The sequence below is a fragment of the Peromyscus leucopus genome, chromosome 1 (genome assembly GCF_004664715.2).
Source record: "Peromyscus leucopus breed LL Stock chromosome 1, UCI_PerLeu_2.1, whole genome shotgun sequence".
Classification (NCBI taxonomy): domain Eukaryota; kingdom Metazoa; phylum Chordata; class Mammalia; order Rodentia; family Cricetidae; genus Peromyscus; species Peromyscus leucopus.
The window spans coordinates 102,611,455-102,628,881 of NC_051063.1; the positions used below are offsets into that span (position 1 = coordinate 102,611,455).

The following is a 17,427-nucleotide window of genomic DNA, read 5'->3' on the forward strand; positions in this document are numbered from 1 at the left end:
CAGGCATGGCCACTTTCTCTACAGCTTCGTTTTCTGAGGTGACTCTGCTTCTCCACCTTATGTTAGAAGGCTCATTTATCTCTAGGTGTAGCTGGAAATACTAATGATCAAAGATATCCAGACTCCTCAAGACATAAATCCTCACATCTCAGCCAACTTTCTGGAGAGCAGGGCTGGCCCTAGAACCATCCAGTGCTAGAGACATCCTTGTAAAGCATAAGGTACACCTATACCATGACCATGAGTTACCTCACCCTTTCCTGGGCAAAGAGTAACAGACTTCTTCCAGGTGAGGACCCTCCCCATTCCCATTCAAGAGGCACTGGGGCCCGCTAGCAGATAAGTGACTCCTACAGTCTTGAAAAGTGCTAATCTCACTGACTCGGGAAAAAGTCATCTTCCCTACGGACCCACACTCAGAAATTCGGTAACCCTCTGCATCAGTGGAGAAGAGTATTGTATTTACCTAAAGTAAGGGGCTTCTCTAATCAAATGTTTGCAAAAATACTTGTTTAAACCAAAGTGAAGTTCACACCTAAAATAATCTCAACATTTGAGGTAGAGACAGAAGGATTAGGAATCCAAGGCCAACCTTATCTTTAAAATGTATGTATATAGAGACATACAGATATTTTCTGGTTTTCTTCTTGTTTTATTTTTTGAAACAGATCTTACTGTGTTTCTCAGGCTTGTCTTGAACTCATGGGCTCAGATAATCCTCTTCCCTCAGAGTCTCAAACACTTGGAGACTACATACCTACACCATCATGCAGCTTCAACATTTTCTAAAGAACAGTGTGTAGCACATTACCTACTAAACCTACTTACCACCAAACTGTTTTCACACTGCCCCTAGCACAAGTAGAGCAGCATGGAGCACACCAGTCCTAGAGCAGTGGTTCTCACCATCCTAAAGCTGAGACCTTTAATACAAGCCCTCATGCCGTGGTGACCCCTAACCATAAAATTGTTGTTTTTGTTACTTCACAACTGTAACCGCTACTGTTATGAATTATAAATATCTGATAGCAGGATATCTGATATTCGACCTCTATGAAAGGGCTGTCTGACCCACCCAGGGGTCTCGACCCACAGGTTGAGAACCACTGTACTAGATCAATGCAGCCCATTCTAGATTGCTCAAGTCTCAAACTATCAGGAAGTTATCTAGAATGACAGCTATCAAACCTCTATCACCCTCTCAGGTATCCTCCAATGCTCAGAGAGCCACACAACTGCACCACATACAACTAACTGACCACTCTAGCTGCTGGTACAAAGTTAGGCATCTAACAGGTACTCAGGACATCCAGGGTGACTGGACAGCTGAGGGAGGCTTTTTAATGAGGAAAGAGGTCAACATCAGTAAGACAAATATCAGGCCCTTAAAGGAGGAAAAAAAAAAAAAAAGAAATCTTTTCTCCCAGCCCTTGGGTGGCAGAGGCAGGTGGGTCTCCATGAGTTCAAGGCCAGCCTCATCTACACAGTTTCAGGCTAGACAAGGCTGCATAAGACCCTATCTTAAAAAAAAAAAAGAGGGGCTGGAGAGATGGCTCAGAGGTTAAGAGCACCGACTGCTCTTCCAGAGGTCCTGAGTTCAATTCCCAGCAACCACATGGTGGCTCACAACCATCTGTAATGAGATCTGGCGCCCTCTTTTGTATACATAATAAATAAATTAAAAAAAAAAAAGAGAGAGAGAGAGAGAGAGAGAGAGAAAAGAAAGAAAGAAAGAAAGAAAGAAAGAAAGAAAGAAAGAAAGAAAGAAAGAAAAGAAAGAGAAAGAAAGAAAGAAAGGGAGACAGAGAAAGATAAGAATCATCAGGCCTTCATATTAAACTTTGCTATTCAAGTCTCAAAGCTATCAGAGAGAGAGGACAGCGTTTTTGCTTTACACTGTGAAGAATGAAAGAGAACATCCTCAGGAGGCAATGTCAATGCCTTTTCCTATTTAAAAAAAAAAAAAAAGGCGAGTGGCACAGAGCTTCTGCCGACAGTGTGCCCTCCTTCCCTGGGGAAAAAGACCTCTGATGTGGAGGAGCACCAGCAGGACTATCGGAAAGGCAGCAGCTACAGCATCCTAACTAACGATGTCTCTTTTCCCAAAGGCAACCGCTCCATGTCATCTTATATCTGACATGGAGGCAAAAGCTAGCCTGGCTCTTTGTACCTGCGCGTCTGAGACTCAGGCAAACCTCTACAAGAGAAAATGGGTATCTGAAATTTCCCTTTGAAAAGTGTCTTTCAGGAATAACCCAGAGAGGCTAAAGCAAGAACAGAGACACATCCTGACTCCTGGACTGTGGAGGAGCAGCTCCCTCACAAACACTCCTCTGGGAGAAAGGAGGGATGCAATGAGGCCGAGGAAATTAAGAAACTCAGGAAGCTCACCGACAGGCCCTCCCTGAGGTTACATAAGCAGCGAAGAAGCATCAGCATGGAGAAGAGACACTTTCCTAAAGACGCTCTGCTCAGCTGAGCTGTCCCCCGTCCTGGAGTCCTGGAGTGAACTCTCGGGTGCAGCTGCCCGAGTCACCTGTGATCCTGTGCCTAACTAACCAACAAACAGATTCACCAAGTTCAACTGGGCAAGAATGTTCTTTTAGTCTGTTGCCAGCACCCTATCTGTGGTACTGGACCACTTCTCTATACCTCCCCAGGAAAAGTTAGACAACATGGACCACCTACTGCCTTTTATCAAGTCAAGGAGGTTTATCTTTTCTCTTTAAAATAAAGTTTTTTGTGTGTGTGCTATTTTGCCTGCATGTATCTATGCACCTTGAGTGACTGACTAGTACCCATGAAGGCCAGAAAAAGAATCAAATCCCCTGGAACTGGAGTTACAGAACATCTAAGTCACCATGTGGGTGGTAGTTATTGAACTCAGTTCCTCTGGAAGATCAACCAACCAGTGCTCTTAACCGCTGAGATGTCTCCAGCCTAGAAATTTATTTTTCAAAAGCAGAAAACTTATCTATTCTGAATTCAAAAAAGCACATATACACCATAATATATATTACAACACAGAAGGTATTATTATATCTTGTCACTTGTCTTTTAGTGATGGTAAAATTCAATGGTGGGCTAGGTATTACCAGCCTAATGGATTTACCCACCAATGATGACAGATGCCTCATCCTACCACTCTATTAGTTTGAAAACAGTAAAAATTGCACAGGTAGTCCTGGCTGGCCTCAAACTTGCCATGTAGACCAGGTTGACGTAGAACTTACAGAGATCTGCCTGCCTCTGCCTCATGAATGCTGAGAAGATAATTTTTTACTATTTATTTTTTGTGTATTGTATATATGTGCCTGTGTAAGTATATTCACAAATGTGTGTAAGTGCATGCACTTATGTGCAAGCAGAAGTCAGGGGGCGTTGGACTCCACAGAGCTGAAGTTAAAGGTATTTGTCGGGTGCCTGGGTTACATGGGTGCTGGGATCTGAATTCCAGTGCTCCTGATTGTTCAACAAGTGTTTTTAACTGCTGAACCAACCTCTCCTGCGCTCCAAAACTAATGACTTTTTTAGAAACTGCAAACTTCTAGTTTATAGGTGATCTATAACCTTATCTATATAAGGCACCCTTGAGCAAAGAAACCTTTAGCTATCAGTTAATAGGCAACAAACATCAAGAGCAACAAGCTAAGCAGCCACAGACAATACAATAAACAAAATCAGGATTTAGTTCTTTCTACAGATCTAAATAATGGGAAAAGAGAAAAGAGAGGAAGCAGAGACCAAATTCAGTGAGAACTAAACTAGGCTACTGACAAAAGATCTATCTCTGGGGGGAGGCAGTGAGACAAGGCCTCTACTCTGTGGACCAGGCAGCCTTGAAGTCACAGAGACCCGCCTGTCTCTGCAGGTGTGCACACCACACCCAGTTGAAAAGATTCTCCTCTGTGTTGCTCAACCTCACCAGCAATTCTCCTGCTTCAGCTTCCCAAGCAGCTGGAACTACAGAGCACTACACCATATCTAGCTTAATAAATAATCTTTACCATTAGGATAAAGATTTTAGCCAGGTAATGGTGACAAATGCCTACAATCCTAGCACCTGGGAGACAAATTCAAGATCATGGTTCACTACATAGTCAGTTGAGGCTAGCTACATGGGATCCTGTCTCGATTTAAAAAAAAAAAACAAAACAAACAATTAGGATTTCAATCTACTAGCTACAGTCACTGAAGAACTGCAAACAAAGCATATTTAAGAAATATTCTTGAGGTCACCATATGGGAATAAACTGGAACAAGTAGAACAATGAGGCCATGAGAGCCTGGTATCCTGCATGAGGCAGAGGATAAAAAAAGAACGAGGGCTGGAGAGATGGCTCCGAGGTTAAGAGCACTGGCTGCTCTTCCGGAGGTCCTGAGTTCAATTCCCAGCACCCACATGGCAGCTCACCGCTGTCTATAATTTGAATTCCAGGAGTTCCAATATCTCACACAGACACACACTCAGGCAAAAACACAACTGCACATAAAATAAAAAATAAATAATTAAAAGAAGAAAGGAAGGAAGAAAGGAAAAAAGAGAAGAGAAGAGGAGAGGAGAGAAGAGGAGAGGAGAGGAGAGGAGAGGCGAGGCGAGGCGAGGCGAGGCGAGGCGAGGCGAGACTTTGGTGGCCCACGCCTTTAATCCCAGCACTCAGGAGGCAGAGGCAGGTGGATCTCTGTGGTGGTATTCTAACTGTACTGAAATGTGATTTTGATTGTATGTTAATAAATAAAGTTGCCCGGGAGTCAGAGCTAGTAGAGCCATAAACAGAGTGTGGCGGTGGTGGCACACGCCTTTAATCCAATAGATCTCTGTGTGTTCAGGGATACAGCCAGCATTGGAGACATATGCCTTTAAGACCTAAGGGGCTGTACATTCAGACAGTGACGAGGCAGTCACGTGTTTGGGTTTACAACCAATGAGAAGGAAGAATGACTGGAAAATCGACTTACACACAGGAAATAGCTCTCTTTTCGGGAAGCTGGGACAGCAGGAAGAAGGGTGAGATTTTAGCTCTGAGCTCTGACCTCTCGGCTTTCTCTTTTACATTGTTTCTGTGTTTCTTATTTAATAAGACGGTTGGTTACATCTACAGATCTCTGTGAGTTTGAGGCCAGCCTGGGCTACAGAGTGAGTTCTAGGACAGCCAGGGTTTAACAGAGAAACCCTGTCTCTAACAGCAACTACAACAAAAAAGAAGAGCCAGTGGCATAAGTCAGTGCTAAGGAAAGAAAATGGAAGTATGTGGACCAATGATGACTTCTTTCAAAGGAACTGAAACAAGTGCCAGGCAGAACCAGTAAGGGTTTTAAACTCCTGTAAGATACCCCATCCCACAAACACCAAGTTTCAAAGGCTAACAGAACCATTCTAGTAGGCTTCTCTGTCCTGGGCTGCTCAGCAGCACTAGTCCAGACACCAAAAATTCCAACTCACCCTCATCCACTTAGATACACTTGTCTGGGCCAGGGAGAAGGCTCAGTAGTAGTAAAAGGGAATAAATAGACTCACAAGCCTGGTGACCTGAGTTTAATCTCTGTAACCCACAATGGAAGGAGAGAAACAACTCCTAAAAGTTATCCTCTGACCTCTGCCTGAGTGCTGTGGCATACGAGCATCCACATTCACTCACATCACACATACAACAATGAGACAGTGAGGCAGGGGTGAATCATGAAAAGAGGGTTACGGAAGACTACTTTTGAGACAGGAAGATGGAAAGTTCTCGAGGGTAGTCTCTCAGAATTGTGCATAGGGCCCTGAAGAGCCTTCTGTGCCAGAATGAGGAGGTCTTTGGATAGGACAAGACTGAAACTTCTCCCACTGAGAGGTTCAGTAACTAGAAAGGCAAGGTCAAAGTGCTAGTCCTTGAACCCACTTACCCTTCTAATATCCCACCCCCACCTGGATTCCCGGTCAGTCCCCACCACTAGCTAGGGTTTGGAGAACTCATACTCACATGGTGTTAATAATCTTGACAAAGATGCTGCAGTCCTGGAGCTGCAGCACCGTCTCTACTGGGTCAGCCACATGTAGACTGTTCACCTACAAGCCAAAGGAAAGAGTCTGGTGAGAGTACTTACAATGACCGAAGTAGTCCACTGCTCCATTGCCAGGCTGGCATGGCGCATTCCCTTAATCCCAGCACTCGGGAGGCAGAGACAGGTGGATCTCTGTGAGTTCAAGGCCAGCCTGATCTACAAAGAGAGTTCTAGAATAGCCAGGGCTACATAGAAACCCTGTCTCGAAAACAACAAAAACAAAACAATGCCAGAAGCATGTGGTTCACAACATGCTTCAGATGCTGGCACCACTCTGCTCACTGTGAGTGCCTACACTTGTATAGGCTACAACAATAAAGGCACAGGTTGATTCCACAATTTTTTTTTTAAAGATAAAATCTCACTAGGCTGTCGAAAATGTTTAATCTTCCAATTTCTACTTCCTAGATGCTGGGGGAGATGGGTGGGTGGGGAGGTATTTGCAAGTGTATGCTACACCAAGCCAAGATTTTTAATCTATACCCACTCACCCAGTGAATGTGCCCATACACAGTCACCTAAAGCAAATCAAAGATCAGGCTTTTACCTGTAATAGCCCATTATAAGAGCTCTCCTAGGGGTCCTAGGACCCACAGCATGCTAAATACAATATAAAGACCTAGGTCTAGCAAGATGACTCAGCAGGTAACTACACCTGCTGCCAAGCCTAATGACTTCAGTTTGATCCTCAGAACCCACAAGAAGACCAGACTTCAGCTGGTCTTCTCTGACTTCCATTTGTACATGTGTGGACACACACTAAACAAATAATGTAAAAATAACAAATGTTTACAAATATACACTTTAGTCTGAGGGGAGGAGGAAGAAATAATGAAAAAACAAAGTAAGTTACTTTTTAAAAAGGGAAAGAGCAGGAGAGGATAAAACTCAACTCTGATCCAATTGCTGGTTCTTTCTCTTTGGCTTCAAATGACCATCCAGTTCTTAACACTACAAAATTCACCAACGGACAAATATTTCAACATAGGATATTCAATAGGGAAGTCTATATGAATCTCACAGGCACTTGGACTCCAGTTTACCTCTATTACCATGGGGATTGCTAATGAACTGTCGTTGTAGTACAAAGAGGGTTGAAAGACCAAGTCCACTTAGATGAGGCTGTTCTAACAATTTCAGAATGTGGCTATATGCAATTAGCTCGAAGCTATCGCTTATAAATGTGCTCTTTAAAGAGCAATGGGCTAAGATCCAGTGAGATGGCTCAGTGGCTAAAGGTGCTTGTTGCCAAGCCTGATAATCTGAGTTCAACCTCCAGGTCCAACACGGTAAAAAAAAGTCTGACTCTGCACACAGGTACTCATGCACATACAAAGTACATGTCTAAAACTATTTCTGAAGTAGTGATAATCTCAGCTCCTGGGAAGCTGAGGAAAGAGCATCACTGGTGGTTCCAGGACAGCGTGGGCTACACAGCAAGACCCCATCTTTCATATATATGTTATCTTGAATGAAAACAAATGAGTAGGGTACTGAAGGGGATGGCTGAGCAGTTAGAGCTGCTGCTCCAGAGGACCTGGGTTCAATTCCAATATCCACATGGCAGTTTACAAACATCTGTAAACTCCAGTCTCAAAGGATCTAACATCCTACTCTGGCCTCCTCAGGCACCAGGCTACAAAATAACTATACACATAAAAATAAACTGAATTTTTTAAAAATTAAAATAATAAGGGGCTGAAAAGATGGCTCAACAGAGAAGACCATGCTTCTGGAGGACCCAAGTCAATTTCAGGCAGCTCACTGTCAGGTCTAAAGCCCCACTCTTCATAGTCCCTCCCCACAAAATGGCAGTGCTGGTTGTCCTACACAGAAAGATTGTTATTGTGTAAAAAGCAGACCTTTTAAGGTGTTTCTGTGGATCAGAAACCACTGTTAATTCTCCAGTAACTTCCCTTAATCTTCCCCAAAAGGTCAACTGGCTCTAAGAATCTAGTTCTGGACAGCCTGTATCTGTCCAGAACTCCATCTTACTGACTGTCATATAAAGTCTGCTTGCTTTTCTGCTATTTGCTCTTCTTTCTGCCCCCACCCCTAGAGATGACCTTGGCAGTTTGATCTCCAATAAATCTTTCTGTCTGTCCACGGAGCAGTCTAGCTCTAAAGTTTCTCTGCAAGATTGCTTATACTTGGTGTCTGAAACATGGGAAGGACATTAAACCCCCCAGAAAAGGTCCTGTCCCTCCCTAGCTGAACCAAACTGCCAATTTTGACCCTCCTGTGTTCAGATCATTTGCTTCTGCTGGCTCCTGCCACCCCCCATTTTCAACTCCAACATTTAGAGTCCACTTGTTCAACTGCTTCTCCTCCACCTACTCTAACCACTACTCTAACCACTCCACTCCCCTCCTCAGTGTCTCACTTGGAGCTACCTGCTGTCTCTCAGCTCTTATAGTCTACCACAAAATCGTGCTGGAGTCAGGCAGCTCCTTTTTGGGTGTCCCATCACATAGAGGAGAGAGGCCCTCCACTGATCCTGGGCATCTCTTTGATAAGTCTCTAGGTCCACCTGGGGACAGACACCCTGAACTGAAGTTCTTGTCAACACAACACTTACCCCCTAAAAGTCTAAATTTCCTTGCTCTGCTCCTGACTCCTCCCCACCTGTCTCTCAGCTCCCTCCTGGAGCTTGCTGCCTCTAACCATGGCTAACCACTTGGATCTTTACTATGTTCAACTACAGGCTTCTACATTTGTTTTGTTCTGTTTCTGTTTTTTTTTTTTTTTTTTTTTTTCACCCAAGACAGGGTTTCTCTGTGTAGCTGGCTGTCCTGGAAGTATCTCCATAGACCAGACTGGTCTCCAATTTAGAGATCTGTCTGCCTCTGCCCTAAGTACTGGGATTAAAGGTGTGTGACTGCCCGATTCTAAAAAATTTTTAGATAAGGAACACATTTGATGAATAAGGCTTATTAATTCCTCAGGTCCATCCAGGCTAGCAAAAACTGACTTGAAGAGATATGTCTACTTCTCTGTCTTTGCTAAGTTTGCTAAGCGTGAACTATTTGGATAAACTGAGTCATACAAGAAACTGATATTCTGTAAAGGTACACATTGAAAAGATCAGGAAAGGAAGGTTCCCAGTCTCTCTGTGGGCTATATTTATGGTTTCAAGTTTTATTTTGATGCTAAGGGATCTTCAATTCAATTTTTAGGGCTCAAACTTAACAGGTATAAAACTATAAAACCCTAACCTTATAAAAGGTACCACCTTGTTATAAACTGCTAAAGATAATTCAGACATGCAAGTCAATGGTGAGCCACCTTATAAATGATCAGTTTTTAATGTGCTCAGAACTATGCTTGTAGTCATGCTAGTACAAATTAATTCATCTACAAGGATAAGCTTTAGCCTTGTCAAGGTTAAGCCTAAAACAATTAACTGAAAATAAGTAAAATTTATTTTGTCAGTTATACTTACATTATGGTTTTTATATGATGGTCCTCAAACCCCACAGAAAAATGCTGAATATAGCATTAAACTTTTCAAAATTTATGTAAGCTTCAGGAAATTGCAACTTGGATCATCTGTCACAAGTCAAAGGGCTCAGGATCCGTTGCCTGATAAGCGAGTACTCCTCCTGTCAGTCAATAGCTTAAGTTTCCTCCTACTGCCTGGGGATCCCTGAGGGTGGGCTCTTTCCTTGCCCTAGACTTGGGACTGATTTCCACATCCCACCCACCAGGACTAGGAGACAGGCCTGGAAGTTCCAAGTGTATACATACCCCAGATAAAGATCTCCCTAAACTCTTCAACTTTACCTTCTACCCTCGTCTATATCTATCCCATCAAATTTCCACTCAGACAACAGACACTATCGAGGAATCAACTGTGGCCCTGAAACTGTTCCCCAAAACAGCTTAACTCACTAGGCCCAGAAAAGCCCTGGACTTGATGAAAGCCAATGTTAAAGAGACCTGGCCCACATTCTTCAGTGGACTTCAAGACGATCCTGTGGTCTCACCTTGGGCCTCTGTCTCCTTTCCCTCCTCGGTCCACTGGTCTCTATCCTTCCCATAACAATGTAATTGTGTTCTGTCACTTCAGGTTCTTTCAGGTGAAATTACCTGATTTGATAGGCTAGTAAACCAGATGCCTACCATTCCCTGCTGGCTTGAGTGTCTGCTTTGGACCAGCCTTCCAGACCCTTCTAAGTCTCAAGCCTCCAATTAACAGAAAGCAGGTACAGAAGAGAGAGATGCTGGGCAGTGGTGGCACATGCCTTTAATCCCAGCTCTTGGGAAGCAGAGGCAGGCGGATCTCTGTGAGTTCGAGGCCAGCCTGAGCTACAGAGTGAGTTCCAGGAAAGGTGCAAAGCTACACAGAGAAACCTTGTCTCGAAAATAAATAAATGAGTAAATAAATAAATAAAATAAAAAATAAAGAAGAGAGAGACTACATCACCCCTTATTATCAACAAAAGCCCCCTTACTTATAACTACCTCTAATTTCAGCTTCAGGAGAATCCAACATCTCTGGTCTCCACACGCACTAGCACTACCTGTGCCCCCCACCCCAATACACATAACTAAAAATAATAAAAGGAAAATTTAAAAATTAAAATGAAGCAGATATAAAACTTCTTTTATAAAGGTTAATTTAACAGCATTATAAAATTAAGAAGATTTAGAAGATCAATTCAGCTTTAGAAAGGACAGTATCTCAGTTAAGCACTTTTACATTAAGAACAATTTTTAGAGGCAGGTGTGGCAGTGCACACCTAATCTCAGCACTGGAGAAGTTCAGGAAGGTGAGTCAGGATTTCAAGGTCTGCCTCAGCTACACAGTGAGTTCAGGGCCAGACCGGACTATATGGGAGTCTGTTTAAAAGAACAAACCTTTTAGACTGGACCCAAAGTCACACAGGCTAAAAAAGATGTGTTGTATCTGTTTAGTACTAAGGATTAAGGCAGTGCTTCCACAGGCTAGGCAAGCACCCCATCTTCCTGAACTATACCCCTAGTCCTCCCACTGAAGGCTTAAAGGCAACATATTTATATTACCTTTTGGGGGAAAAAACCTTAATCTAGTCAGAACAGGTCAGTTTATTTTTTTATTTTTATTTTTGAAAGATTCTGAAAAACTTCAGGCTAAGATCTTTTTTAAGCTGCTGAAAAGAGGGACTGCCAAGAATTAAGTATCCAAAGTCATCTCCTTTTAAATGCCTGCAATCTAGGTAAAGCATTCAAAGGGAATGAATGCTTGTTCACTAACAAGATGGAAAAATCACACCAATTAGCTGACTTAAAGTCATTTAAGGAATCTAGACTCATCACTTCTATCCATTAAGTGATAATTCAGAAACAGTTCCGTGCATAATTTTCTTCTGGTTATTTGCTCTAGGATGGGAAACCCTCCAAAGTTGAGGTTATTCCATCTCTAGCCAGAGTGTAGACATCAGTGCGAGGACACAGCTTACTGGATAACCCAATCATTGCCTAGTAAGGTCTGCAACAATCTATCACTACCTACTACTTATAAATAGTTCCAAACTGGGTAGGGGATTTAGCTCAGTGGTAGAGCGCTTGCCTAGCAAGTGCAAGGCCCTGGGTTCGATCCTCAGCTCAAAAAAAAAAAAAAAAAAAAAAAAAAAAAGTTTCAAACTACATTTTAATTAAACAAAATATAAATTTTGGAAGGAAAAAAACTTTCACCAATAGCATTTTAATACATTCACTTTCAGCATTATGATTTTTATTTTTAGGGGAGGGCTTCTTTTTTTTCTTTTTTGATTTTGTTTTTTGAGACAGGGTTTCCCTGTGTACTCCTGTCCTATAACTCACTTTGTAGACCAGGCTGGCCTCGAACTCACAGAGATCTGCCTGCCTCTGCCTCCAGTGCTGGGACTAAAGGTGTGCGCCACCACCGATTCTTGTTGTCTCAAAACAGTGCTAGACATGGAAACCAGGACCTGGTAAATGTAGACACGTGCCCCTCCACTAAGCTACACCTCTATAGCCCTTGACAAAATTAGCTTTTTGGAGGGGAGCTTCTGGGGTCCCAAATTAGAGTTTAGCACTTGCTAGTGAGTGCTCAATATGCAACTATAGTCTCAGCAATGACAAAAGTGTTTTTCTTCTAGTCTTTCCTCTAGGAAATTATTGTAAAGATTTATTTTTTATTATGTGTATGAATATGTATCTGCATGAATTTATGTTCAGCACGTACCCTCCAAGATCAGAGGGCATCAGAGGCCCTAGACCTGGGGTTATAGGCAATTTGTAAGCTGCCTAGTATGAGTACTGGGAATCAAACTCTGGTCCTCTGCAAAAACAGTGAGCGCTCTTAACTGGTGAGCCATCCCCCACCTCCGCCTCTCTAGGCAAATTTTTAAAACACAGTTTTTTTTTTTTTTTGTTGTTATTGTTTTTTCTTCAAAGATTTATTTATTTATTATGTATACAGTGTTCTGTCTGCATGTACTCCTGCAGGCCAGAAAGAGGGCACCAGATCTCACTACAGATGGTTGTGAGCCACCATGTGGTTGCTGGGAATTGAACTCAGGACCTTTGGAAGAACAAGCAGTGCTCTTAACCTCTGAGCCATCTCTCCAGCCCCTTAAAACACAGTTTTAATTATCAAATATATGTATAAAATATATACACACAGAATATATATTCTGTGTGTGACTGCATATATGATGTGTTGTGTGTACATGGGTACACAATCCATGGTATATGTGAAAACTTGAGCTCTCATGTTTCTTCTCCTTCTCCTTCTCTCTTCTTCTTCTTCTTTTTTGGTTTTTCAAGACAGGGTTTCTCTGTGTAGCTTTGCACCTTTCCTGGAACTCGCTTTGTAGACCAGGCTGGCCTCGAACTCACAGAGATCCACCTGGCTCTGCCTCCTGAGTGCTGGGAAACTCATGTTTCTTCTTTATCATTGAGCCTTCCCTCCAACCCTACTATATCTTATACCATTCTTTTCACATAATAAAAGCCTTGTCTCAAACTGCTATTTTATAAAATTAATTCATAGGTGTTTTACCTCCTTGTATGTAGGTGCATGACCTTAGGAGGTCAGAAGAAGTTGGATACCCTGGAATTAGAGTTATAGAAGGTTGTAAGCCACCATGTGACTGGTGAGGACCAAACCTGGGTCCTCTGCAAGAGCAGCAGCAAATGTTCTTAACTGCTGAGCCATCTCTCCACTCCTGTTAAGTAAATCTGAAAAATAGCTAGTCTTCTATCTGTTCTAACAAGACTAGCTTTGGGTGGTGTGAAGGCTGCCAGTGAACTCTACTCTCCTCTACTGGGAAAAGTCAACGAAGCATTTGCAGAAAAACCAGGACTCGTCAATGACAAATCCTGCTATGGAAATCATTGGCTGATCAAGAACACTGAGCAAACATTCAGAACTGGATGAAATAGTGAGTAAAGATGCACACTGAGAAATATGTGCATTAAACGAGGACTGAGCGTGGTACCTATTCAAGCTAGTAAAAAGTGACTTGCTTCAGCACTGTTGTCTTAACTTAGAGTATCTATGATAAAAAGTGGCTATACGAATTCTGTACTTTAGGATAACAATGTTACCCTAAGTCTCACATAATATTGTAACTCATTTGCATTTATCTCTGGATTTGGGTAAAGACTTTATGATCTTCCCACTGGGAGTGCAGGAAAGCATGTGTTAAGTTAAGGACAATACTGTCTTAATTTTATGATATGCTACATCTGTTGCTGCTATTTTAATTCAGTGAAGCAACAGCTTTGCAGCACACTAAGGAACAAATAAAATATTCGCCTTCATTTTAAAAAGGAGGAAGAGGAGGAAACAGAACAATGGAAGCAGACAGAAATATAGTAAAGAGAGGAAGACATTCAAAGATTAGGTCTTTGAAGACCAAAGTTCCTGCCAATGTGGCCATCAAGGTTCACAGTCAGTCCTTTAGACAGAATAGTATACAGCCTGGTGTGGTAGTGCAACCTTTGACCCTAGCACTCAGGAGGCAGAGGCAGACAGAACTCTTAAGTTCCAGGCCAGGCGAGGCTAGCTACAGAGTGAGACCCTGTCACACAGAAAAAGAAAAGTATTCAGTACAAACGAGAGTGGGTTTGCACAATGTCCCAATGTTCTGTTCTGTGACCAAAAGGAATACCAGTGAAGCCTGACTTGAGCTACAAGTTATCACTGTCAGCAGTATCTTTGGCAATATATGAAAAATTACCTGGTCTGCAAATCAGAAGACTTTGCAGAGTCCTGGCTCATAGAACATTCTACAGGAAACTGAAGACGTACAGAAAAAAAAAAAAAGAAAAGAAAAAAGAAAAAGAAAAAGAAAAAGAAAGCTACTTACCCAAGCGAGGAGTGTGGCTGCTCGGGTGGCATGGAGTGTCATCTTGGTGATCCCAGTTAGTCACTCCAATGCACCTGGAACCCAGGAGAAGAAGTATGGTTAATAAATCAGATATATCCAATCGATGAATAGAAGAAAATCAGTTCCATTTACCACCTCTGAATAGCACTCAACACACTAAGGTAGCACAGAAATTCTGAGACTTCAGAGTAGACTCATAAATCATTTAAAGCTTATACTGTCAAGGCGGACTGCAAAGAATCTTGTACTCAACTGAATGTTCTCACTCAGTTGATGGAAAACAACATTCAAAGTTGGTCTGCAGCCCTGCTCTTTGGGACATAGTACCTTCAACAAGGAACAAGCATGGTTTTGTAAACTGGCCAGGGTCTGAATACTAATTATATGGGACCATGGTCATGTGACTTTTAGACAATAAACATAACCTCTTTTTATCTGCTTCTTCATCTGCAAAATGAATTCATATAAATCTCCCTGCCTTACTGTAGTAATGCAAGTAACACAGTGCCTGGCACATGATAGGTGAAATCAATCATAAATGATTTCTGTTCTTAAATAAAAGTTGATTTCTGGTTCTGTTTTACAACTAAGTCCTTAGTCTTGGAGAACTGCCTGTCTCTGCCTTCCCAGCACTGGGACTAAAGAGAAAACCATAGCACCTAGCTTTTAGGTGGGTACTGGAGCTATGAACTCAAGTTCGTTTGATTGGGCAGCAGAACTTTACCTGCTGAGGCATCTCCCCATCACTGCCCTACCCTGCAGAGAACATTTAGTGTAAGATTAGGCATTTGTTCTAGTATTCCTACCCCCAATTCCTGTTTCCCCTGGGAATCTCCATTTGCCTGCCAACAGACCTATGGGATCACAGACTTGAGTATTTTCCAGCACCTCCTATCAGCCACCATGATCCCCACAATCTGAGAGCACAACTGTCCTCTCCCACCTGCTGCATAATTGCCCACTACGTCACTACTCTAGAAGGATGAAGAAGAACAGAAAGGCCTTTCACCCATACAGCTCTACAAATATTAGCATCTCTTATAACGTAAGGTCGGTGGAACCAAAAGATGCTAAGTGCTTTCTGAAATCAAAGTACTAGCCATAAAGAAAGATACAATTTTTGCCAATAAGGCACTCAGTCAAATAATGAAGAGATTCATAATCTGGTAATTCACTTCCCATTACTGCTGTGGGATGTTCTGTATGGCAAATGTGTTGCTCTGATTGGTCAATAAATAAAACACTGATTGGCCAGTGGCTAGGCAGGAAGTATAGGCGGGACTAACAGAGAGGAGAAAAGAAAGAACAGGAAGGCAGAAGGAGTCACTGCCAGCTGCTGCCAGGACAAGCAGCATGTGAAGATGCCAATAAGCACGAGCCACGTGGCAAGGTATAGATTTATGGAAATGGGTTAATTTAAGCTATAAGAACAGTTAGCAAGAAGCCTGCCACGGCCATACAGTTTGTAAGCAATATAAGTCTCTGTGTTTACTTGGTTGGGTTGGCGGCTGTGGTACTGGCGGGTGACAAAGATTTGTCCTGACTGTGGGCCAGGCAGGAAAACTCTAGCTACACATTACCCCTTGGAACTTCCCATCCAAGTGTTCTGTACTCATCAACCAACCAAAAAAAGTGTGTTCTTAGTTGATACTTGTTTTTCCTGTCCTGAAAACTACATGGGAAACAGAAGACAATGACATCATCACTGCCTTTCAGGGGTTTTTAGGAGGATAAGGAGTAAAATTAAACATACCTGAATCACTAGCAGAAGAAAATAATTAAGTATTAACTATAAGTAAATGCTAATTATAACTAGCTACTGCCTGACCCTGCAAACCCCAGCACTTAATACAACCGCCTGTCACATCAGTGTCAGACTGAGAAATAAACGATTTACGTGGTCTTTGGTGGGCACAAGTAAGGTTTTCTCAGAAGAGCAGGCATGCTAAGGGGCCCATGTGTTCCTCAGTCCTGAATGATTTCCCAAGTATGGCCTGTCTTGTGAGCACTGACTGACTGACCAGGGACAGGATGATCTCAACCAGTGTAATGAAACTGAGCTTTCCTGGGGTAGCTGGCCAGCCTACAGCTTGAGAGACCAGGGCCAGCCTACAGGATGAAAGTGGCAACAATCAACTGCTCACCTAGGGTACTGGTCAGGGTTATAGCTCAGTGTGAAATGTTTACCTAACCTGTGTAAGTCCTGGGTCTAATTCCCAGCACTGCAGAAAAGTCTCTGTAATCTTCAATAACAGGGCAAATGTAGCTTAGATCTCTTCCCAAATCCTCACTACTCAGAAATTTTCTTTGCAAGAGAAGATAAATCTAGCCCAAAGGAGGTTCAAACAACCTCTTTCCTTTATCTCAGAGGCAAAATTTATAACCCCCAGTGTCCTCCCCAGAAGAAACTATCTAAACTAGTTCACTGCTCAAGATATCTTGCATCAAGGTCAAATGCCTTTCTCTGAGGTCCCCAGGCACAGAAATAGGAATCCAATACTCAACACTAGGGACTTCTGAAAGATCTTGTCATCAGGCCAAAGAACAGTTCAAGACACCAGAGTGCAGCTTTAAGAAGGCACAGCCACTGGCTGGCAGTGACGGCTTTTGTGAATAACAATGACTGAAACCAGTGGCACAGACAGTGCTTAGCCTGGGACTACAGCTTTAAGCAGACTTGACACAGCAGCCAAGGGCTCCCCGCCAGAGCACCATCCTCTCCACCCTCCCTCTGAAATCCGAGGCAGGCCCCACCCAGAAGACTGGGTGATGGTGATGGAAAAACAGATCCCTTCAATTGTAGCCTTCTGTGTACCGTTTCACAGGATCTGAGACTCACCCCCACTCAATCTGACTGGGCATGTACATATCCACTCAAAGATCCACACATCCACAACAAAATCCAGACAGTAGACCAGGACCCTGAACTTCAGAGTTCCCATAAACCTGATTCTTTGAAAATGTTATGTACCCACAATCTAAAACTGAGGCTTCCCAAAGCTGATAAAGTACCCTCTTTCTTCCCCATTCCAAGGGA

General features: G+C 42.7%; 1 protein-coding gene across 8 annotated transcripts in view; it reads right to left on the reverse strand.

The window, feature by feature from the left end:
• The window catches only part of Numa1 (nuclear mitotic apparatus protein 1), a 79,675-nt gene that overhangs the window by 26,371 nt on the left and 35,877 nt on the right, over positions 1–17,427 (reverse strand). For all 8 annotated transcript variants that reach the window (XM_028889106.2, XM_028889112.2, XM_037196908.1 and 5 more), the window contains exons 2-3: positions 14,370–14,443; positions 5,967–6,052 (exon numbers count right to left, since the gene is read on the reverse strand). In XM_028889106.2, the coding sequence (XP_028744939.1) occupies positions 5,967–6,052; positions 14,370–14,411 (128 nt within the window). In that variant the 5' untranslated portion in view covers positions 14,412–14,443. The remainder of the gene's footprint in view (positions 1–5,966; positions 6,053–14,369; positions 14,444–17,427) is intronic.